A 25,870-nucleotide genomic window follows, 5' to 3' on the forward strand; every position below is an offset into this window, starting at 1 on the left:
ACGGATGTATGTCGGATTTAGGGATTATCTCTGCGGACCCTGCTGGAGCTCCAGAGCTATGCCGCCATTTCCCTCGGCGCCTAGCCACGCCCTCGTGGATTGGACTTTTGATGACAAGTTCACATAACAGGCTACTGACTACTGCATATTATAGACATAGTCCCATGCATGTGTGCTTAAGTGTACTTAAAGTGACACACGTGATCTTTAGAGTATCCCCAACAAACAGCATTTAGTGCCACCCCCTCCTTTTTTAAACTCCTTAGCTGCTGAGTCTTTTTCCACCCCAGTGCTGAGCCCTTTTTTTAAGTTTGTTGGATTTCGCTGTTATGGCTTCATAACCTGTTTCCACAAAAGGTATCCTTGCCAAATTTGCACCTGTTGTTCCCACATCTTAAAGATTCTAAAGTCACTTGCATCTTGGGGGTGTAGGTGTAATATAAAATAGGTGAGGTTGTGAATAAGGACTCTTTAAGATTGACTACAGAGCCAGTCCCACCATGCACCCAATGAAGGGCAATAGGCTACTTATACTCTTCTTGTCTGCACTATGATCAGTATCCTCTCGCTGATCATTTGTATGATGAATAGTGAAAAGAACAAGAAGGATGTACATCATTGTACTGATACCTATCAGGCTGTTTTGTTGTGTCATGTTTACGTAAATTTTAATATCCATCAGAGGTTTCGGGTTGCGGAGATGCAGCCCATAATTTGACTTTTTCTTACTTTTTTTGTTTGGCCCAGCATCTTTTAGAAGACTTGGTGCTTGCTTCGTATTGTCCTTTTTGGCACCACCTTTAGACTGTGGCTTTTTAAGTCGAGCCTTAGGGGCAGCGCGCATGCGCTCCTCGCTCTGCGAGACTGTGGTAGGAGAGTATGGGAGAGAAGCTTCACCCACTCCCCCGCCCTTCTTTTTCATTGGCTCGTGTGTTTGTCCTTCCCATTTGTTGGCTTGTGATTGGTAAAGAGGCTTGTAAGTCCCTCCTCAGTACCGCCGTGTCGTCATATGTAACATCTCATGGCTACTAGCCCCTTTACTTCGCTGCTTACACAGTAGTGTGATTTTTAGAGTTCTAAGAATTATTTTCTTTCTTGAGTTTGTCCTACTTCGTGTAAGACGTTGTGCTTTATTTACATTCAGCGTGCTGTGCGACCTTTCATTTTCGTTGCTGCCGGCACAATCTCGACCGCTTGTTTATACAACATTCACAGTGTTCCTTCTCACTCTCTTATGCCTATGACACGTGATTCCCCCAACCCCTCCAAATCCAGAGCAAGAAGCTCACCCAGGTAGCTCCTGCTGCCTGGGACCAGCCCCATCTGCTCTCAATCTCAACAACATCTCGCTCAGCTAGCAGGGGAGAAGACAGCGAGGCTCCGAGCTCTGCGTTTTCTTTCTGCTCCAAGAGCAGGAGGGCCCCGAAGACCTCAGCACCATGAACCCAGACACGTGGACAAAGGGAGATTAAAGCCCCAGGAAGGAGCAAGCATCCCTCGACCAAGCATGATCACGACTCTCAGCGCTGGGCACGTTAGTGGAGCTCACTCTGGCAAAGACGACAGTTGAGCCGAGCAGTAAATCTGATAACTTTTATTCATGTCCCAGCAGCCCACAGCTCAGCATCTTCTGTGATTTAAACGAGGAAGGGAAGAGGGCTCATTGACTAATATACATAATTGGTTCATCCTAGCAACCACGAGCATCTCTCCCCTTCATTTAGTCCGTTTGTATTTCGGAGAAACCTAGGATATATTTTAGGGAGGGGAGCTCGTTGGTACACTCGATCGCTTTCATGCAGTTTTACTACTTCTGAAAGAACCCTTAAGGTTAATGTCTAATCAAGAAACAACCTACTTTTTCAGGGAGCTACTTGCTTTAAAAAATGTTTAATCCTCAACGCACAGCTCCTTCTGGGCGCCCATTACCATTTAGACTTAATCTCATTTGTTCGTATTGAGGTAGATTTTGGTCACTATATTCTCTCCTAAGGAGATGTGGCGCCATTATTTACTAGTTATACAAATACGTCTTGAATTAGGTCTGGATCCATTGTTGATATATACTTTTTATTTAAACTGAGGACTTCTAGTTTTAATACACGCATCTCCAATTTGTGATCTATGTCCACAGTGGGATTAGAGTAATGTTTCAAATTGGGAATTTAAGCGCTGGTCTGTTCCCGTATATTTGCCATAAGATTCAATATCACCCTGAAAAATGTTTTGTCTTTTCATTGTATCAAGGCACTGTCCTAGCTACCCCCCCCAAATAAAAACATTTGTATGTTAATTCTCCATACCTCAATATAACGGTATCCAAGATTGGCAACATGAGTTAGAATGATGGAGGTGCCTTCCCTGAAACAAATGGCAGCAGACAGATTTTTTTTAATGGGGATGTGGTCAAGAAGAAACCTCCAAAAATTAAGTGATCTAATTCTCGGAATGAGGGCTGCACCCCCCCCTCCTCCTTTAACACTGGGCAGATGAATGGTGTGGCTCTTCTGACGCCTTTCTCCGTTTTCTATTCAAATTTTGCTTTTTTTTTCTCTTTATTTTTCATGTTTTGAATGTTGTTACACTTTCTACCTCTTGACACTCAAATGGCAAATGCTATCATGGAACCTCAACCTCAACCTGGAGAGGGAAGGCCCATACAGATATATTTTAAACAGAGCTTTGGACTATACCATTTTCCGACTGAAAGGCAATTTTCCTCTCCATGTGTTCCCATACCTGGTGTATCACGGAGTTTGGTGCTTACTTTCCCTCCATGTTAAAGAACAGTAGATGTCTCAGCAACCAGGCTAATGTGCTGCATAGCTAAATATATATAAGGTCCCAAGGGCAAGACCGATTACATTGCAAATGCTTCTTTGGTCTGGCTCCCAAATTACCTCAGCCAATATATATATATATAGGTATCCGCAATAATTTTCGGTTGCTAATGCACATGGTCTACTACCTCAATGTGCGTGAGGTGCATTGCCAGTGTTGCTGCTTCCCCTTCAATATTACTTAATATGATTAACTATACTGTAGGAAAATGGCAACTTAATTTCATACCCAAATCCAGGGTAATCAAGGCTGCCCCATATTTGTTTTGAACCTGTTATAGCGCTTCAGTCAAAACAACAGGTGGTGGTGTACCATGATTTACAGTATACATTGCAGCAAAGACCCGAGTGGTACAGTTGACAATTGGGGGAACCACCCAGGTGGCAAGCACATAGTGAGAATTCTATATTTATCCTGAGGTCCCGTATGGGGACACACTAATTAAAACTTATGTATTTTTTGAGCAATACAGAACGGGAATTCTTCCTGTCTGGTGGGAATCTTGTCCATAATAGCAGTGATAGTTACAGGACTAACGGCAGGCACAGCTGTGGCCTGAAAGCTTGAACAGCCCTCTATGGGGCAGTCGGTATTGTGAGCATAAAAAACTGTGTTAAACTTCTTTGTGGTATAACAAGACCAGTAAAGAAAGTGTATAGTTCACCCACATCAAGCAGTGCTAAATTGGAATATGGTGTGTAGATTGCTAGGATGTTGTTTTACTTACACATGACAATGGTAAACAGAAGAAAGATACAAATAACGTTTTCAATACATTTTATTGAAATATTGTAATCTTGCATAGAAAGAATGAGCTGCATTTTTTAGGAAGAGAAAACAAAGCAACGCAACCAGCATTATGAACATGATGAAAAAAATAAACAGCCCAACCATAGCAGTCTGATTTCTCTATATATTTCCATCTATCACTACCCCTACTCGAGAGCATACTGGGTGCACCCTCTGCCCGACCTCTTAGGTTAGCCCGAGCCCGCATACCCGAATAAATGGACCAGGGAATTGGCCTGAAGTGGAATTGGCAATCCCTTTTTGCCGGATGGAGGATCAGCATTGACAAAGCTGCATGTCAAACACAGCATTCATTCCAAGACCGTTGTGACCAGAGAGATCCTCTCTGACCTCTGAAGGCCAGTATGCCATTTATACAATAAATGCCAATTTGTTAGGGGTACAGCTCTGTAGCAATGATGTGCCTAGATGTTAGAAGCTGTCTCCGAACAGGCAATGCAAGCACTAGGCTATCTTGTTCTGTGTCCCTAGCCTTGAACAGAGTGTACATATTATGTCGAAGGAAAGGTTTTCTAAAAACAAGCCGCATGTACAGTGTCTTATAAAATTAATACTGTGCAAGCATAAACTTATAAAATAACATTTGCTAAAAATGATGTCAGCCTAAAACATATAAAATGTAAAACTAAAATGAAGAAGCAAAGTGGGCCCAAGAAGGCCTCACAATATTAGTTCTCCTTGGGAGTTAAATAAGTATCCCAACAAATGCATGTAAGCATGCATGACTTTGTGAATGTTATGTGTTTTAAATATCACTTCACTTATTGTGAATCACTATTTGATTATGAAAAAATATTGTTACAATTTGGATATGGTCCTGACGAAGGACTATTGACCCATTGAGGCTAATTCATCATCCATAACATGCATACCAAGGATGCTAGGGTTGTAGATAACTCAAAGCTTTGACTTCGGTGTAGGCTAGTACCATTGCTGTTAACCTTATCAGGATAACCCACAATAAAACAAGCCATGCAAGTTATACCCTAAGAAATTTTAAAATAGCCTAATCCCTACAGTATGTAGGAGCTTCCTGAAACATGGTTGAGCCGACTCAGATGTACCACCACTTTAAGGGCCATATGTAGGTAGCTAAATACCAGTCGGTAACGGCCGAAATTCGGTAAATATCCCGTTACCGACCGGTATTTAGGCATTTGAGATGTAGGAGGCATGATTTAAGGATTCGGTAATTTACCGATTCGGTAATGGATCGGTAAAATACCGAATCGGTAAAATACAGATTCGGTAAATTACCGAATCCTTAAATCATATGTAGGGAGCACAAAAGTAATGCAAGATTACTTTTTCAAATAGTACATGATTTCACGAACCCCAAATCTTGCCAGACTAGGGATAGTTTTTCTCAGTCACTATGTGACAATATCTCTTCCTTTTTTGTGCAAAAGATCGAGAAGATCTATCATAATATCACCTTATCCAATACTTCTGCTTCTATTCCTGCAGAGAGCACGTTACAACTTACTACCGATGGACCCCGTCTGACTACATTCCCTGCAATTTCCATCACTGAAGTGCAAACACTTTTGGAATGCACCAGATCTGGATCCCCTTTGGATGCTATACCTGCAAAAATCTCTTCTCGATTTGCGGCCCAGCTGGCATCCCCAGTCTGCTCTATAATCAATGCCTCTTTAAAATCTGCGACTCTCCCTCAAAAATGGAAACACGCTCAAATTATCCCCATTCGCAAAAACTCTAACATCTCCCCTGAGGAAGTGTCAAACTACCGTCCGATTTCACTGCTCCCTCTACAGAGCAAGATCACAGAGAAACATATCAATAAACATCTATCTGTTTTTCTTGAGTCTTCTGAGGCTCTGGATGTTTCTCAGTCAGGCTTTCGTGCTAAACATAGTACCGAAACCGCTCTGGTGGAGGTAGTGGATAATATCAGAATGGCTCTGGATCAAGGTCAAGCGGCACTTTTGGTGCTGCTTGACCTATCAGCAGCTTTTGATACTATCTCCCATCAAGTTCTCCTACATAGACTCCAGGAGATTGGTGTGGAGGGATCTGCATTAAGCTGGTTGTCAAATTTCTTGTCTAACCGTATTCAGGCAGTGTCAATGGGGCCTTTTTCATCAGCTCCCACACAGGTCACCAGAGGCGTCCCGCAGGGCTCATGTTTGAGCCCTACTTTATTTAACATCTATGTGACGCCTCTGGCTAAACTGATGAGGGATCTGGGGTTTAACCCCATTTCCTATGCAGACGATACCCAGCTCCTCCTCACCTTCGATAAAACGAGATCCGATATACAAATCATCTTCTCTCAGGGCATGATGGCTATTGCCTCCTGGATGAAAACTAACTATCTCCAGTTAAACTCTGAGAAGTCTGAGATCCTGTTGTTCGGAGGTGCAGACATCTGCTGGTCACCAAGATGGTGGCCTGAGGAGCTGGGTAAAGCCCCTGCTCCTAAAGAGGTAGTCAAAAACCTAGGCATTAAGCTTGATAAAAAAACTCACGATGCAAACCCACGTTAACACCATTGTTGGGTCTTGCTATCACATTCTAAGTTTACTTAGAAGAGTTTTTCCACTACTTCCACTCTCCACCAGTAAGACTTTAATTCAAGCATTGCTCATGAGCAAGATTGATTATTGTAATGCTCTCCTTCTCTCCGCTCATGCCACCTCATTGGATAAATTGCAGGTTATTCAGAACACGGCCGCTCGCCTGGTAACCGATTCTCCAGCTAGGACTCCCTCACGGCCTCTACTGCATGAACTACATTGGCTGTCTATTAGGAAAAGAGTGCAATTTAAAACAGGATGTATGATTTTTAAGGCCATAAACGAACTTAGTCCTCACTATCTTACTAAGAAACTGGAAATGTATCATCCCATATACTCTCTTAGATCAGGATCAAAAAAACTTCTCTCTGTTCCTAGAGTAAATAAAGCCCGTTCAGGTGGTAAGGCATTCTCGTACTTAGCTCCTACATTCTGGAACAGTCTTCCCCTTTACCTCCGCAGGGAAATGCCCCTTTTCCGTTTCAGAAAGCTCATGAAGACATATCTCTTTAAGTTTAAGACTAGCTTGCTGTTGCTAGCGCAGAGATACCCCCCGGGGTGATTCAGCGCGATATAAAATTATAAAATCAAATCAAATCACTCAAGTGAGTGATTCATTGTATTCAGGATTCGGTATTTACCACCAAATACAGGTTGGTGATAAATATCGAATACCTTTCAAAAATCTATTTTTTCCTGTTTTGACAGTGCCATGTGGCAGACATACATGCCCTTAGGGCATGTATGTGCGCCACATGTGCATACATGCACGACTCAGGGGTGCAACAGGGTGTCAATGTGACACCCTGCCACCCTTGAATATGCTCCCCCTATTACCGATTCGGTATTTACCGAATCGGTAATTGTGAATGGCTTCCCATTGATTCCTATGGGCCTCCAGGCCCATAGGAATCAATGGGAAGGTATGCCTCATTACCGATTCAGTAAATACCGAATCAGTAATACCGAATCTTTCCGAATCGGTAAAATTTACCGATTTTTTACCTACATACTATTTACCGATTCTTAAATACCGAATCGGTAAAATTCGGTATTTATGAATCGGTAAATAGTATGTTACCTACATATGGCCCAAAGTGAGGGTCACAATGATGAACCACGTCACTAACAAATAAGGGGTGAGGGACCCTTTAGAATTCAAAAATGGTTCTTCCTTCTCCAAGCTGGGTTTCTTGAATAGGAAGAAATCATTTCCTGACATTTCTAACAAACAAGGCGATCACTTCTCCATTGCATTGCAGGGGGCTGCTCCCCCTAAAAAACAAATCCATTATTTCTAGTGAGGTGGTATTGTTCCCTTTCTAGTGATGCCTCTCCCTCAGAGATTGGTGTAGTCTGCTTTCAATTTGTTTGCTGTGACATCTATGTGCTGTGGGCGATGTTTGTCAAAGCAAACAAGAAATTAAGATACAAGAGATACGCAGGAAGTACTTCCCTCGCGTCCTTACTTTCTTTCTTCAAAAGAAAATGCTTTTGGTGCTTGCACCAGAAGCATTTACTAGTTTAATTCCTTGGACGAGCTGTTTCAACATTCAAAATGCGGAGGTAATGCAGTGGAGGTCTATGCGTCAATCACAACTTAAGAGCAGTTAAAAAGAGCTTGGAGAGGTAATGAAGAAGGTCCTCTGTCAGGGCATTATACTATTTTAACTTGTTTTAGGTCTATGCTGCCTTTTTAATAAGCACATCCTCGCCCTGACCTTTAGAAGGGAGGGGAGAGACCTGTCAAGAAACTTTGTAAATCATACAAATCTCTGCTTAAAATTCCTCAAACATTGTGAGCTCTAACTATAGTGCTGGACCTGTGAGCATATCTGTGGCACGCTTGCCATTGCAACAAGGGCCAGAGACTGCTATCTACCTGTTGCAGGAGTAATCAAACAAAGAATTTGATCAGAAAGATCCAAAAGATGGCTGACAGAAGGGTGCCCGGCTGAAGGCGCATGCTGCTGTCTGTGCAGGCCACATCAGTGGTTACGGTTGACCCTTGAAATGATACTGAGCTGCTTTGCATATCACAGAAACTTGGAGTCGCACAGCCACGTACAGCAACATTGTTGGTCCGAGAGCCTGCGGAGAGAGAAAATAGAAGGAGGTGTTAGAAATGGGGTCTCTAGTTGGCAGAGGTATGCACCCTGTCCACGTAGGGACCACCACTCTAGTCAGGGTATGTCAGATGCACACCCTAATTTAACCTGTGCGCACCAACTGGTAGCTTGGCACAGAGCATTCAAGCTTAACTTAAGAGGCAATGTGTAAAGTATTTGTGCACATATTTATTATAATAATTCAATGAAAACACAACAAAAAGACTCTGCACCAGTTTAGAGGAATATAGGATATTTATCTGATTAAAACAAGATAAACAAACAAAAAAATCTAGTCAGTAGAAGCTGAGATATGAAGTTTTAAAGATTAAATTCAAAAATAGTGATTAGGAGTCAAATCAAATCAAATCAAATAAACTTTATTCGATTTTTCCATTAAAAACCATTAAAGTCGCATATTTAAAACTGACAGAAGGAAGTTTAAAAAGAAAAATACACACTGTAATTACATCTTTACAAACCACTTGAAACTTACAATCTCCTCTTCAGTTAATTCTTTACATTTTATAACAAGAGTTCTATACATTAGTCAGATTCATGGTGGGTTTCCCATATTATACTTTTCCTTTTTTTCAGTATGGACTTCAGGAATCCAGTCATAACACCCACACAATAAACAATTTCCAACATTTGTAAATATAGGAAGACAGGACGGCATTGCCTCCAGCAATGGCAAAATCCATCTAGATCTTTCCAATCTATAAAATGTACAAAATAAAATCACATGTATTGTCATCTGGAAAGAGATTTCATTGCAAGGACAGAGTTCTCGGGTCCAATCGTTTAATGTAGGGAAGCTGACTAATCAATGGAAACTATAAAATCTTAATCTTGTAAGACCATACCTGCCATGTCCTCCTATACACCAGTCCAAGTATGGTTGAATAGTGGGGGATACAAGAGTTAACTGATGTGAGATAACGGTGCTTTTCTTAATTTCTGAAGCCGCTCTTAGGGACTCTAAATGTGACTGACAAAGAACTTTAAAATCCTTCCTAGAGATTGTACTCAATATTTCGGAGCTACTATAGAAATCAGGTTTACCCACGTCTATTAAAAATCCTCTAATATAATTCAACCAAGTGATCTTATTTGCGTGAGATAAACTCATGGCATCTCCAATAATATCTCTGTTTAACTCTGTACTATTAGACGTCCAAACTCTATGCCATAGTAACAGAGGCTGCATCTTAATCAAATCAGAGATATACGGAATCCCCAGCTCATTGTGGCAATTATACACGGAAGAGCTCTGCGGTACTGCTAACAAAAACCTTCAAAACATATTTTCCTCTTTTTGTATTATGGTGACATCCTGGTATCCCCAGACTCCTGCCCCGTGCATAGCTATACTCAAGCATTTTGCTTGGTAAATTTTAAGTATCCCCGGGGGTCTTTTGCCCAATTTATTAGAAAAATTCATCAATGCCCCGATTGACCTTTTGAAGAGAAGAGTTCTGCTCTTAACCGCCGGGTTCCATGAACCAGAATGATCAAGCAGAACACCCAGATAGGAGAATGTGTTAGTTGCATCTATCTTATCACTCCTTAGGGGCAAACTTTTGCATTTATTTCTCCCCTTCCCACATGTCATCACATAGGTCTTCTTGACACTGAGTTTTAGGCCCCGACTAATCATAAAATCAATATATGTACTAAGGGCACTCTGGAGGCTCAACTGGGTCCTGGCCATGAGCACTGCGTCGTCCGCATAGAGGAGCGACACTATAGGCTTGTTGTGGTAATAAGGAGGGTCTTTAGTCCTGACCGTTAGCTCTTCTTCTAAAGCGTTGGTGTATAAAGAGAAGAGAAAAGGAGCCAAGGCACACCCCTGCCTCTCACCCTTCTCCACAGCAAAGACACAGTGCATTCACCCCCACTCCATATCTCACCTTTGCTGAGGCTCTAGCGTACAATTGCCTCAAGAACTGGACTAAAATTGGGTCAACCTTTAGGTCCCGCAAAATATCCCAAAGTCTATTGTGGTTAACGCAATCAAAAGCGGCTGTAAGGTCCACAAATGCTACGTACAATTTCCCTTCTTTAGCTTGGGTATATTTACCTGTTAACAATATAAAATTCAACACCTGCTCAATAGTCCCTAGCCCTTGTCTAAAACCATACTGTACTTTACATAGAATGTTATTATCCTCGGCCCATGTTTGTAATCTGTTCAAAACTATTCTCCCCACTATCTTAACCAAAGAGTCCAAGAGAGAAATCTATCGGTAACACGCGAGGTTATCCCGTTCTCCCTTTTTAAAAATTGGTATGATCACAGATTCAGACCCCGTCTTAATAAAGCCCTTCTCAGAGCAGGCCTTCAATACCGGAGTCAACAAAGGGGACCAGAGTGCAGGTAAATAAGTCTATTGGCACGCCATCTGGCCCGGGAGCTTTACCACCTTTGCTTGCATTAATTGCTGCCGTAACTTCATCTAAAGTGACATTCAGACCTATAGGCACAAAGATTTCCGCTCCTCCTTGCTCCCGAGAATCAACATCAGTATAAATTCTTAAGCCCCCTCAGCACTATATACGCTTGAAAAGAATGTAATCCAAGAATCTTCATCTATAGCAACTTCAATCTTGGCTCCATCATTGTTTGAGAAAAAAGGGGCATTTACTGCCAGCCAGAATAAAGTGCAATCCCTTTTTTGTGAGGCCTCATAGAGTAGATCCCAAGCCTGATCTTTTAAATCTTTTTTTCTGTTTTTTCTAACCAGGTTGTAATTCTTCCGACATGTTCTAATTTCTTCCTGGTTTCTCTCAGTTTTATGGAGGGTAACCTTCAGTCGATTAGGAGTCAATAGTGCTAAAAGGTTACTTGAGGTGGTGAGGTACAGGTGCAAATCCAAAGTTCAGGCCAACAGCAATGGAGGGCAGGTAGGCTACAGGACCCAGACAGTTCTCACTGAAGAAATACCTTGGATCGAGCAAGTGTTGACATCAGGAACTGCACATTGAGGATCCTGCATCATCGTCGAGCTCTGTTAAACTGCAGGTGCTGCGTCAAGCACTAACATATGGTAGAATCCAGCAGCACCAGGAGAGATGGAGAAGTCGTTTGTGCCTCAGAGAATTCAGAAAACAGGAGGAAAGTCAGCAAGTCCTTGGAGAACCTGAGTGCAGTGATGTAGAGAGCAGGTGCAGTCCTTCTCACTCCCAGGCAAGAAGCAGCAGGCAGCAGGCCAACACAGCAAAGCCAGTTAGCAAAGCGGCATTCCCTCCTGTAGCACAGCAATCAGCAGTCAGCAGGCCAATGCATCAATGCAGCTGGCAAAGTGGCATTCCCTCCTGTAGCACAGCAATCACCAGTCAGCAGGCCAATGCATCAATGCAGCTGGCAAAGTGGCAGTCGCTCCTACAGCACAGCAGCTCTTCTTCCTTGCAGAATGTCCTAGGTTCCAGTAGAGTTCACATTTGGTGGTATCAAGGGTCCAGTACCTATATCCAAATGTGCCTTTGAAGTGGGGGAGATATCAAAGAGGCATTTGAAGATCACAAGATCCCTGTCCTTCCTACCCTGGCTCCAGACTCACTACTGGGGGTATGCAGCTCTTTGTTTGGGGACAGACACAGCGCTATTCAGGTGTGTGGCACCCCTTTTCCCTTCGTGTGACTTTCTAGAGGGAATGCACAATGCCCCGCTGTCACTCAACTCAGGCGTGTATTCGGAGACAGGCCGAGTCACTGAAGGGTTCAAATAAGACAATGCCAACTTTCTAAAAGTCACCACAAAAGGGGATTAGGCCCAAAGGACAGGGGCCAGGTAGGGCCGTAATAGCTATCAAATGCAAGAAAGGTACCTGACTCCTTCACAGCTTATGCTCTTACTTTAGAGAAACAATCAAACAATTGCCTTTTCTGTTTGATGTTTATTTTAATTTAACCATTCCTTTTTAAATTATTTTCATATATTTTAAGGGGATTTCAAATGCAACGAAAAGGAAACACCAATTTTCAAATCACATCAACAGATAATACATTTAAACAATTCACGAAAGAAATTCAAAGACAAACAATGAAATGCAACATCCTTATGTGCAATAATTCAAAAAGCACCATTTTATATACACCAAATCAATTAACAAAAAAGGCAAATCTTGGAACTATCTAATGTTTCACACCAAAGAAATGCCTAACACAGGGAACAAATTTATACGTGCAAGCTGGGGATAATTTTTCAGTCTATTTCCCTAAAACAATGACGTTTATTAATTCACAGTTCCTCCGTGCTTAAAGATGCCAACCTATTTCGAGGCCCAGACATGGGGTACTAGGACTCTCATCAGGGCTTCATTTTAATTGGTGTCAAGGGGTTCTGATGGGATATTTAGTTGTAGCTATCAGTCAGTGTTCTCAAATTAATCGTGAGACAGATTCCAACCACAGTTTTAATAATAGCTCAACGCAGGGAGACTGCTCAGGCTGAAAGCGGGGGCCACACTTACTTTCTGTACCTCATGTCAGTTTCACTGCTCTTCCGATCAGCGGGTGTACATAGTGAATAACAGAGGGCTTTTCAAGTTAGAACTGTATTGCGCGCGCTCATGCGCAAGTATTCATGGGGATTGTAGTGCAAAACTCGCATCCAATCACAATGCGGTTCAGAACTACAACTTCTGACAGCCAAAAGGGGCATTCTGGGATGTGTAGTTGTTAATAATTATTAGGTTTTAGTGAGTTCTGTCATACCATTAAGACCTGTGACTGTGCAATTGTATTTCAATATACGATAAGCTTCTTTCTGTAATAGGGCTGCATCAATGTCCATTAGACGTTTAGTTGTATCTAGGGCAGACAGCACTGTCCACTTGAAGTCCCTTTCACTATGGGATTTTTCAATAAATTGCTCAACCATAGGTTTTTTATTCTTGAAGGATGTTGCGTGATGCGTTGATTGATCTGTTGGTTTGTCTTGCCCATATAAAGTTTGGAACATGGGCAAAGCACAGCATAAACAACATTTATGGTTTTACAATTAGTGAACTCCGAATGTCGCCATTTGATTTGCATTGTGTATACATTCAGATCCTTCAATGGTAGAATCGCAAGCAGAGCAGTTTCCGCATTTATGATGGCCCTCCGCCGGTTTAAGTTGCCACTGGGTTCGTCAACTGCTTTTTGTTTGTGCAGGAAAACTGTCTGCCCTAACTATTTGCTGGCCAATACTCCAATTTTTATTCATGGCAAACAATGGTTTCTAGAATGGGCAGTCCAAATTTTCTAACAGATGCCAATTCTTTAGAACAATTTGCCTGAATTTATTGGTGTCTGGCCCAAATGTTGTAACTCTGACAATCTTTCCAAAGGTGATTTTACTTTCTTTTGCAAGAATTCCTCGAGGGGCATGTACCAAGCTCTTTTTGTTGCATGTTTCAGCATTTTCTTGGGATATCCCCTCAGAATCATTTGTTCGCGGAATATGGCTGAATGCTGTTCATAATCTGTTTTTCTGGAGCAATTTCTTCGTATCTGTAACAGCTGACCATATTAAAGATTTTCTTTCAGACTCCTGGGATGAGCACTTTTGTGATGTAAGATGGTATTCTTGTCAGTCGTCTTGTGGTGCAGTAAAGTTGTCAGCCTTTTATCATATGGGGAAACCTCCACATCAAGGAATGTCAAGCTGGTGCTACTCATGTTCAGACTGAATTTTATATCCTCGTGGTGCGTGTTGAGCCAACCGTAAAAGATTTCCAATTCCTCTTTTGTACCCCGCCAAAGGCACCAAATGTCGTCAATATATCGCAGCTACTGCAAATATTTTTCATTGAACGGACTGTTGTTAAAAATGAATATTTCTTCATACTTGGACATATAGAGGACCACCATTTCTGGAGCAAAGGGACAGCCCATGGCAGTCCCTTTCACCTGGATGTAGAACAAGTCTTCAAACTTGAAGTTGTTTATCTTCAGCGCCACCTCGGCTAGTTGTAAAATGAATGTCGTCGGCACCCTATGTGGACGTGCTCTATCTTCCAGATAACATGCAATCACTTGTAATGCTTCATCCTGTGGTATCTGTGTATACAGGGAGGTTACATCAAAAGAAACCATCCATTGTTTTGAGTCGTCAAACTCTAGGCCTTCCACTTTGGTGATGAAATCGTGGTATCTCTCAAGTATGATGGCACATCTTTCAAGTACAGCTTAAAAAAAAAATCAACCTATTTTGAAATTGTCTCCAGCAGGGAATCACTACCTGAGACTATTGGTCTCCCTGGAGGGGCATTCAGCCTCTAATGAATTTTTGGCAAAAAATAAATTACCGGAATCCTTGGAAATTTTTGGGAAAGATAATCAAACTCTTTTGGGCCCAAGAATCCTCCATCAAGTCCAGTCTTCAGTATTCCAGTTATGAGTTCGTGTGTTGATCTTTTAGGGTGTTCCCTAACTTGGCGGCACCATTCTTGATTGTACTCCTGGTTCCTACCTTCTGTTAAATACATCTCTCTAGGCCAACAGAAATTGGGTCCTATGAATATGTGATTTTGTCCTCTATTAGCCAATTAGAGAAGAAGAAATATTTTCTTAAACGGAACATAATTGTAAAACAACAGATGGCCATTAATGATCTTAAGAAGGATATGACTGTTGTCATCAAGCAAGCTGAGAAGAGCGGCGCCCTAGTCATTTGGCCTAGAGAGATTAATTCATCATTTATATTCTTACCACGCCATCCTAGTTTAGATCCAGCCGTATCCAAATTAGTCTTGACCCTGCTCCCATGGAACAGTCCAGCCCGAACTACCAGGCTAAGTCCTCCATGGACCAGAAATAAGCATCCTGGGACCGGTTTGGGGTTATCACACCCTCATCAGCCAGGCTAGCTTGAATCGAGTGGCAGAGTGAGCACGGTACCCACATCTGGGCATACCCATTCCACGTAGGGTGGTAAAGCCAAATGAACAGATGATGGATGGAAGGCTGAACAATGGAAACATTCACCCTAAGTTGCAGATCTGGCTTCAATTCATTGCTTTTTTCGCTCCCCACCCCAGCCCAGTTTGGATCAAGCCATATGCAAATCAGTCTTGACCCTGCTCCCCATGGGAAAAGTCCAGCCTGAACTGCCAGGCCAAATTCTCCCAGTACAGAAAACAAGCATCTTGGGACCGGTTTCGGGGTATCACCCCTCATCAGCCAGGCTGGCCTGAATCCAGTGGTGCAGTGATCACAGGACCCACATCTGGGCATACCTGTATCACTTAGGGTGACAAAAGCAAAAAGAACAGATGATGGATGATATGCTGAACAATGCAAACATTTATCCCCAGTTGTAGATCTGGGTTTAATCCAATGTTTTTTGCCCACCATGACACACCAGTTTGGACCCAGCCATATGCAAATCAGTCTTGACCCTGCTCCCAATGGAGCAGTCCAGGCCGAACTGCCAGGCCAGGTCCTTCCTGGACTGGAAACAACCATCCTGGGCCGGTTTAGGAGTATCACCCCTCATCAGCCAAGCTAGCTTGAATACAGAGGCACAGTGAGCACAGGGCCCACGTCTGGGCATACCCATAGACACTTAGGGTGAAAAAAGCAAAAAGAACAAATGATGGACGGAATGCTGAACAATGTCTCACACAAATGACAATCTTAATATCACAATGGGATACAATGCACATTCGGTGACTTATGTTTCATGATGGGTGGATGCAACCAGACTATGAGCCTGGTCAACCTACTGGATTGCGGGTGCTATGAGCAGTGCCACAGCAGTGAATTTAAAACAGAAAATTAAATTACAACCAACTTAAAGCAGGAGGCACTATACATTGTAGAGGTATGTGCATGTGGGGAGAAATGATCAACAAACAGTCATGCACACTGGAGAAGGACTCTTCCTGGTCTTCCCTAATGTTCCCCTGGGCCAACCAATAGGAACTACTTAGGCAACCTCAGCATCAGGACCATCAAAAGTCCTAAAGCTGCTGACAGGTCTACATTACTAACACATTGCGACATATTTACAAATCCCTAGTGCCCCTGAAGCATCACTTTTTTTGATGCTCAGGTGCCTCTCGATGTAAGCCCATATTTACAAGGGTGGACTTAGCCACTTTCTGTGGCTTGACACAGCTTTGCAAATATGGCCCTCTGCATAGCAGTTTTTTGCAGCAAAGGGGCGTACAATTTGTGTTGCTTTGGGCGTGCCCAGCGACACCCATGGCTTTTTGACACTGCTCCTAATTTACAAGGCACTGTAAACATTAGGCCGAGCCAAAAACTAACTCCTTTCAAAAGGAGATGTTAATGTGGTGCAATGAAGAGAAATACATTGGTGCAAGTGTGCCTGCATTGTTACTATGGAGCATCCATGTGTTTTCAATATGATGCAGCTCGGCACAGCAAAATTGCTTGCAATACCGCGATGCACCATTTTCATGTGAATAAGCCCCATTGTTTTGTATACACATATCATCAGAATGGGGCATGATATTACACACCCATTACCCTGCCACGTCCTGAAACAGATGAAGAATGCCCTGGCATGCCCAGTTGTTTGAACCATCACATTTCCCGCAAAAGTAAACTGCTTAATCTATTCCATTGGCTCTTTCCCCTCGGCTATCAGAGCCTTAAACTCCAGCCGCATCCAACAGGTGCCACTTACGGACAGGTAGAAGATATTGACACCAACGAAAATAAACATATTCTATCAAAAGCGTATCTGACCTCTGATGCAGATTTGACCTTCAACATGTATGTGTAGAATACCCAGGAGAAATTCAGGACTATAATTTACTTAAATATCTGTCTACAGGCACCATGAATTACCCGACCATCAACACAGAGCATGATTCCCTCAAATGTTAGTAAAATATGGTCAAATTAGGTTTATCTCAGAGTACTAGTAGAATAGCATCAGTATCCACAACAAGAGAATGGCGATATACCACCTGAGTATTCAGACCGCAAGCAACAGCCTATCTGCAACAGCTAGACGTTTATTTTCTTGTCAAGTAAAAGCCTTTTTTGCAAAGATTAATAAAATGAGTACTATCAACCTGGATAGTAATTAAACCCTGTAAATTAATTATTGGTCATGGACATTGATAGTATAATTAAATACAATCCCTGGCATGCATATTATACATCATTACAGTATACGTGCATGCAACTAACGTCTCATCTTGAGGTAGTGCAGACCCAATCTAGAATCATCTTTAGAAAACTGTTTCTAAACATTAAAAACAGCAATTAAAAAAAACCTAGCACATTTTTTAAATACACATCGTGGTACTCAAGCATGCCACGTCGCATGTTAGGATAAAAACATTGGGTTATATTCACAAAGAAATGTTGTGGCGCTGCAGCAGATTTTGCATTGCTGCGCAGCATCATTTAAAAAACACAGGAATGTATAGTCACAAGAATATGACGCACCCCTGGGCTTTCCCTTGCCCTGGAGCTATGTGTGCTGCTTTGTGCAGCACACATTGAAGTTGCAAATCATAATTTTTTAATGATTGCTTATGTGCATTTCTCCTCATTTTGCCATGTTGAGATCACGTTTTCCCTGGTCTTAATTTTGGCACTGCCTCCTACTTAGGCAACCCTTTTAAATAGTGGGCAGCATCACAATCAATGGGTGTTGCTGCGAAACTCCCACCGTAACACCCATTGCCTACCCCTTTCACGCTAAGTGACATTCCTGTAGCGATAGGGGCTTGTAAATATACCCCAGGTTCTAAAAGAAAATTGAGTTAATTTCCGCCAAAAATTAAAATGACCTCCAACATTAGAATTAGCACTTGAGTAAAAGTCATGTCAAAGAACAGAGAGGCTCACCAGAGGTTGTTGTGACAGAATAACGAATGCACTTTGTTTCCACTCCAGTACACGTCATGGTTTCCAAAGTATAGCAGGAAGCGGAATATGCATCTATGCAGGACCGGCAGATGACACCGTTCTTGGTACCACCGGGTGATGGCACTGAAACAAAAGGAAATACTGTATTTGTAAAGTGCATGGGCTCTGGATATTGTACCTCTGAGAAGGCGTAGAAGGAACGAACTGGAGGACTGTCTCTTTCAAAGATGGCTGATGTTAACAACTTGAGGAAGTGTTGATGTTCAAAGGGATAGATGGAGTTTTGAAGACCTGTTTAAGAGCTGGGAAATCAAGGTGTAAAGAATGGTATTAAGAGGATGCAATGCAGAGATTTATGGTTTAAATCTTTTTATTGAATCAGCTGCCAGTATAGCTCATGTGATATGCAAAAAAAAGGCTCAGCATGTGGGTTACGCAAAACCCAGAGGTAAACATTTAGTGCCAATAATACCAAGGAAAGTTAAACATAGAATTAACAGCAATACACCCGCCCCCTCCCACGACCCCCCCTTCCCCGTCCACCGTATGTTGGGTATAATGTTACAATGTGAGGTATCGCTGTTATGGCGGATCCTGCCCGGTAATCGTATCTAATGAAGAAAGTCTTAGCAGGCGGAGGTATCTGGGGCATGTTAGTTCCCGAAATTCTTGGGCTAGGAGAGTCAAGAATGGCTGCCAGAGCTCGCTAAAAGTCAGGCCTTTCCCTGCCAGCGTGAGTGAGATCTTCTCCATCCCTAGTATGTGCCACAGCCGCTGAAGCCAACCTGTGTGTGTGGGGATCCAAGGGCTCCTCCAATGTAGCAATATATTTTGTGTGGCCGTACCCCATGCTATCGCAATCTGCCAACCTCTTCTAGATTTTAGGGGATATGTGAGGGGGTTTGGGATGCCCAAGAGAACGTAAGCAGGAAGCCTGGAGAGTTCTGTGTCGAGGTGTTTGTCAATTTCATCTGGGATTTGATACCAGTATTGTTGCAGGTGCTCGCAGTCCCATTGGAGATGGACCAACGTTCCCTTTTTCCCACACCCTCTCCAACAGTCTGCACTGTGCTTGGGGTCCACCTGGTGTAGCCGTTCAGGAGTGTAATACCAGTAGGATGCTAGTTGGGTTAGTGTTTCTGTGAGGCCCATATGACTCGTGGTATGTCACGCCCTATAGTATACCCCTTCCCATTCTTTGCTACTGAGTTTGCGACCGAGGTCCCTTTCCCAGCGTGCACGGCCTGCGTTATATACGCGTGTGTATTGAGTGAGTAGGAGCCAAGTGAATTCCCAGGTATGGGACTGTCTCGTCAGACCACTGTATGGGGTGCCGACTTTGGAGGCATGTCTGCGCCTGTGGTGATAGCTATAGATTTAGGGCCGTGGATTTCGTGAGATTTACTTTAAACCCTGAGGCCTTCGCGAAAGCGTCCAGTTCACCCAGAAAGCCTCCTAGGGCGTCTCCGGGTCCGCTAGGGTGAACGTCATCTGTGTACAGACCGATAGTTTGTACGTCACCCCCAAAATGGATGCCCGTGATTTGTGGGTGCTCTCGGACCCGCTGTGCCAATGGCTACATGTATAAGGCAAAGATCAGGGGTGACAAAGGACACCCCTGGTGTGTCAACGCAGAGATTTAGTGGTGAAGTTAGTCTGTTTTTAAAAAACAATTGGTATGTTATGTCGACTTCATGAAGTGCTGAGTAGGTCAGATCCCGACTAAGGGGCTAATTATCAGTGACCCGTTAAATTCTGCCCCTCGCATGAACCCCTGCTTACACAAGGAACGGAATTATGAGTTTGGTTTTATTTAACGCATCCCATAATTATAGGATACGTTAAAAAACCCAACATTCGTTACATTTCTGCAGGATAAACTTGTCGAAGTTTAACAGGGAAAAACATACTGTATTTACTGTATCATGTGGATTTTGGTGCATTAAACACCAAAGACTGCATGTTATTTCCCATGAAGTCATAATAGTTTTTTTTTTATCGTACCAAATAAGTAACGTGCCATTGGTGTTGTTGTTTACCTAACCCAAAGGCCCTGATTACGAGCTAAGGCAATATTTATCACCACTGATAAATGATGATACTAAAGGTACGTTGTTTATTGGGTGAAATAAATAACTCATATTAAGAGTTTATGGGGAATAACAAGTAGTTTTGGTGTCACTCAGGGACTGGCCCATAAAATGGCCGCCAAAAAGGCCCTTGCATCATAGAGACTGCAAAGTCACCCGACTCCTCAGAGAGACACACTCATCTATGCCCACCGCTGATGTGCCCCACCTGACCTCACTATAATGCAACGCGGGCCCGCCTATGCCCTGAAGTAGACCTCGCTATCAGTCCCGTCCTTCACTACAACCCACCCCGACCCCTGTGTTAGAGTAACACACCTAGCCCGAAAGAAACTAGCCCCAACGCCAACTTAGATAAAATGCCTTCTACCACGCCAACCTACGCCAACCCACTCACCTCGTCCTACCTAAAAACGAGCGGCCCGAACTCCTTCTCAATCAGTCTCCCCCTCAACCTCTCACCCAAAGCAACAAAAAAACTCAAACACAACCTGGTCAGGCAATACCCAGAGTCACTATTTTCTGACATATATCATTGCTCCGCCAAAGATCAAGTAAAAATGGACCTCATTTTTCACACGGAAAGGCCCAACAAGTGGAATTACATCCTTAGATCACAACTCCACATTACCAAAACCACCAATACACCCCATAGCTGCAAGCTATCATTCTCTATTCCGAACCTCACAACGCGATGTGGGAACACCTCTGTGACCATCTACTCCAACGGCACAGTCCTGAGTCAAGCTAACAATGTCAACCTTGAGGCATTTGACCTCCTCTTCCCCTCACTGCGGAATAACGCCATTCACATACATCCCCCTCCGATCGCTCCCCTTTTACCTGGACAAACAATCCCCCCAGCAGAACACCCACACCATTCATGCGCCCGCTATCATAAACACCTAGGCTCCTCCCGAGCCACCACCAGCACCTCTAGCACCAAGAACAAGGCACCCCCTCCCGGGCCGATCTATCCCCTCGACCAGCCTCCCACGCATAACCTCCCTCAAACAATACTGTTCGACTACTCAGTCTAAGTCTTCCAACCACCTTCCTATACCTACTGGCAAAAGAAAGCAATTATCACAACATGACCCCCCTCACCCCGTGCCTAATCCCATAGCCATAACTGACAGCACAACAACTACCAGAAGACAACACAACATCGTCAGGTGTTCAACCCTCCAGGAAGACCCCACCCAGAATTCACCCACCCACAAGAAGAGATGGGGCGCCGGCTCTCCCTGCTTGAAAGCCAAGTGGCTATTATAATACAGGGCTTTAACGAAATCCTAAACAACCTCGCTACGCTCCTTAAGCCCCCCATAAACCCCCACTGTACTCCCACCATCTCCAACCACACACACACCAAAGGCTCCCCAAGGCTCCGCGACCCAGTTGGACCTCATCCCCCCTTGCGAGCCATTCACCGAGGCCTAATAGAACTATAGAAGCTATGTCCTCTGATGAAGCGACCGAGTTGGCCTCCTCGTACATCACCCCCTCTACTCACATTCCTCAATCCTCGATTCAGGTAATCACTGGATTCAGAAGTAATCACTCCACTCCGAAACCCCCTAGACCCCCAGCCTCCCTCATTAACATTCCTACTGCTTCCCTTAGAAAAGAACCTAAAAAAGCGACACCCCCTACCAACTGCATGCTCATAAATTGCAGATCAGCCACTAAACACGCCACAGAGCTAGCTGAATCTATCCTCAACCATGACATAGACATAGCCTTCATCACCGAGACCTTGCTAAATGACACCTCGCCTCCAATCATGGATACTCTCGTACCCCCGGGTTTCTCTATCATCAACAAAGATGGAAAAGACCAAAAAGGTGGGGGTTTAGTAATCATTCACAACAACAATTTGGCTGTGACCAAAATTGATATCTTCAACAATAACTCCTTTGAATACCTAACCGCCAACATTAACTCCAGCAATAACAAATTACTGCACTGCCAACTCCTATATCGTCCCCCAGGCAACACCACCACGTTCACTGAGCACCTGTCAGACCTGATTGCTCAATGCTCTCTCCGAGACAACAACAACCTAATTCTGGGCGACCTCAACCTGTACCGGAATGATAAAAAAGAGCTCACCAATACAAAACCTGAACGAGTTATTACATACCAACAACCTTACCCAGCACTGCTTAGAAGAAACTCATATCAAAGGGGCAACCCTGGATGCCATCATCGCCCAACGCGACGCAATCACAAAAGACCGCATCCTACCGGTTCACTGATCAGACCACCACTTAATCCTATTCCGCATCATCCAACCGATCATCTGCCCACCTCCCATTCAAGACCCCCCACATGGACCAGAACCCTAACACAGATCAACATAGTCGACTTAGAAGAAATAAGCACCCTCCTGCCCATCTCCCCAGAGGGTCTCTCCACAACTGAACTCACATCCCATTACAACACAACTATGTCCTCCATCTTAGACCAACTAGCCCCCCTGAAACTGAAAAAATCCAGGAACATCCCCTCCAGATCCTGGTTCATCAAGGACATTAACGATGAAAGGAGACATCTCAGAGCTACAGAACGTCTATGGAGAAATAATCCCTCCTCTAGCCTCTGCGAGAAACTCAAAACAGCAAGAAGGAACAACAAAAAACATATCAACAATGAAAAAACTACTTTTTCTGCTCCGCTCTTGAGAATGCGAAAAATAGGCCAAAAGAGCTCTTTAACATCATCAGGCAACAAACCTCCAAGACCTCTGCAACCCCAGTCCAGGCCTCCAAAGACCTGTGTTACAACTTCCCCAACTTCTTCAATGACAAAATCACCAAGATTGAGCTATCACTTGAAATCAACTTCAATCCCTCCTGCAAAAACTTAGCCCCAACAGTAGAAAACAACACGAGCTTGCGTCCCGCGAAATCCTGGATAGCCTTCAACCCCGTACCTGAAGCTGAGATTCTCAAACTAATCTCCTCCTCTAAAGCCCTCATCCCACATCCTCGACCCTGTACCTACCCAATTGACTAAAAAGCTGAAACTCTCCCTTGCACCACTATGGTGTGAAATCATAAACAGCTCCTTGAAAACCGGCATCATACCAGACTGCCTCAAAGTTGGCCAAGTCACACCACTACTGAAAAAGCCAGGCCTAGACACCAACGACCTGAACAACTTCAGACCTGTTTCCAACCTCCCCTTCCTAGCCAAAATCCTCGAAAAATGCATTCTCCTTCAACTGAACCAGCACATTGACAACATCAACCTGCTTGACCACCACCAATCAGGCTTCAGAAAAGGCTGAAGCACCGAAACCGCGATCCTTAACATCATGGATGACATCCTCAAGTCCCTTGATACTGACCAATGCTGCTTACTCATCTTCGTAGACATATCGGCAGCCTTTGACATGGTTGATCACAATCTTCTCATCAAGGCTCTCAAAGACCGGGTAGGTGCAGACGAGGTTGTCCTACAATGGTTCTCCTCCTTCTTTCACAACCGCTCCCAATGGATACAAATTAAATCCTTTATATCCAACCTACTCCCCGTCAATAGAGGTGTCCCCCAAGTACAGTGCTCTCCCCTCAACTGTTCAACATATACATGGAACCCCTCACCACCATTCTGAAAAAAGCCAACATCCCCTTCCACCTATCTGCAGACGACACCCACATCTACTTGGAAACCTCCTCCATTAACGACATTCTAAGACTTAACAACACTCTTAGAGAATTTCAACAGTGGCTATCAACTAACCACCTTAAACTCAATCAGGACAAAACCGAAATCCTCCTCATCTCCAACAAAGAAGAAAACCCTCAAATCATAGATTGGCTGAAAGCAATGGACGCTCTTAATGGTAATCTCACCCTGGCAAACTCGCTAAAATCGCTAGGAATCACCCTCAACCAAAAACTAAGCATGACCAAACACATTAAGATCTCCACAAAGAGTGCCTTCCTCAATTTGAAGCTTCTCAACAAAAATATACCCTTCATCCCACCCATGGACCTCAAACAAGCCACCCAATCACTGGGGTTATCTAGACTTGACTATGGGAACAGAGTCCTCTCCGGTACAGCTCGTTCCCACTTAATGCCACTCAAAACAACTCCCAATGCTGCTGCCAGAATGGTCACCGGAGTTAAAAAATATGACAACTTATCTCCCGCACTCAGAGAACTAAAATGGCTCCCAGTCGAAATGCATGCCAGCTTTAAAACTGCATGCCTCACGCACAAAGCCCAGCACAAAGAAAACCCGGAATACCTGGCCTCCAAAGTAAAAAAAGCCGGCTAGTCAAGAAACCTCAGGAGTTCCAACACCTTCTTACTCATCCCTCTGAAAACACACAAACAAAAAACTGCGTCACGATCCTTCGCTGGAAACGCACCCAAAATCTTGAACTCCATCCAAGTCGATATCAGGACTATCCCCTCCTTTATAAAATTCAAAAGACTCCTAAAAGACCTCAACCATGCCTTCTCGAACTGAGAACCGAAACGCACAAGCCTGCACTCTGCAGCCACCAGGCAAAGTTCAAACACCATACCTCCTCCTGCACTTTACAGAACTTAGTCATTGTTCCTCCACTCCCTACCTCATCCCCGCTTCCTAACCCCCTCCTCGTTCACCTCCTCTCGGAGGGAGATTTAGCCCAAGACTTTGTGCATGCAACAAGACTACCTCAGGACCTCTCTACCTCAATGACGCACAGCACACTGGGAATTTTGAACACTTATGCTTACCTTTGTCTCTTCTATGTGATTTCTCCCCTATATCTGCTGTAAAGCGCTCCGATACCCTCGGGTCTGGCCAGCGCTATATAAAACTACTTAAATAAAAATAAATAAATTTAACGCATCCTAATAGAATGTGTTAAATATTATAACACTCGTAATAGCGACCGATGAGTAAACAGAAGTTCACACAAAGGTCGGAAAATTATGGGGAAATTGTAATTAGGCTCCTAGAGATGAGGAAAGAGAAGTCGACTGTAGTGAAGTGATGTGAAACAAGACAAGATACCCGAGTCTGGATCAGGACTGGGGTATCACCACTGCGTGGATTGGCACCAACTCATAGCCTCGGCTGCACCCCACATCCTTGATGTCGACGCAATCAGGATCAAGGTACCTTTGTTCAGCGGCCCTCACTGGCTCTCTGTATCCGGCCTATGATCCAGCGAATTCGGCCTGAAATTTTGAATTTGTCCCGATCCGGCACAACCAGAAATCTCAAATAAGCGCTAATTGCTTCTAAGTGCTATTTTACAGTTTATTCTCTAAAACTTCATAACTCAAGTTCTACTTATTGGATGTTTGTCATTTTGGTCGTTTTATCCATAAAAATCATATCTATTGTTCTTACCTGGTGTGGAATATTTTTGTTTTCAATGTTTGACTGTTTGAAGTGGTGCTCAAATACTTTACAAATGGCCTCTAAATTAAGCCTGACTGCTTTGTGCAAATCCACCTTGGGGTTAGCACAGGTTAATTTTGGGTTTGCCTGTTTTTTACCCTGATTAGGATTGTGGTTGCTGGGGGGCGTGGTCTCGTGCCGCGCGAAGATGGCGGCTTGACTGTTCGCTCCGCTCGTACGCGAAGGTCTTCTTCTTATTGCAGCCTCTAATTTGACCCCTGAG

At 43.6% G+C, this 25,870-nt stretch overlaps 1 protein-coding gene across 2 annotated transcripts in view; it reads right to left on the reverse strand.

The window, feature by feature from the left end:
- Window positions 1-3,602: 3,602 nt before the first annotated feature.
- LOC146808884 (phospholipase A2 inhibitor and Ly6/PLAUR domain-containing protein-like) overlaps window positions 3,603-25,870 on the reverse strand; it is a 364,743-nt gene continuing 342,475 nt past the window's right edge. For both annotated transcript variants that reach the window (XM_085615695.1, XM_085615694.1), the window contains exons 4-5: window positions 18,122-18,265; window positions 3,603-8,282 (exon numbers count right to left, since the gene is read on the reverse strand). In XM_085615695.1, the coding sequence (XP_085471821.1) occupies window positions 8,089-8,282; window positions 18,122-18,265 (338 nt within the window). In that variant the 3' untranslated portion in view covers window positions 3,603-8,088. The remainder of the gene's footprint in view (window positions 8,283-18,121; window positions 18,266-25,870) is intronic.

The sequence above is a fragment of the Triturus cristatus genome, chromosome 7 (genome assembly GCF_964204655.1).
Source record: "Triturus cristatus chromosome 7, aTriCri1.1, whole genome shotgun sequence".
Lineage (NCBI taxonomy): Eukaryota > Metazoa > Chordata > Amphibia > Caudata > Salamandridae > Triturus > Triturus cristatus.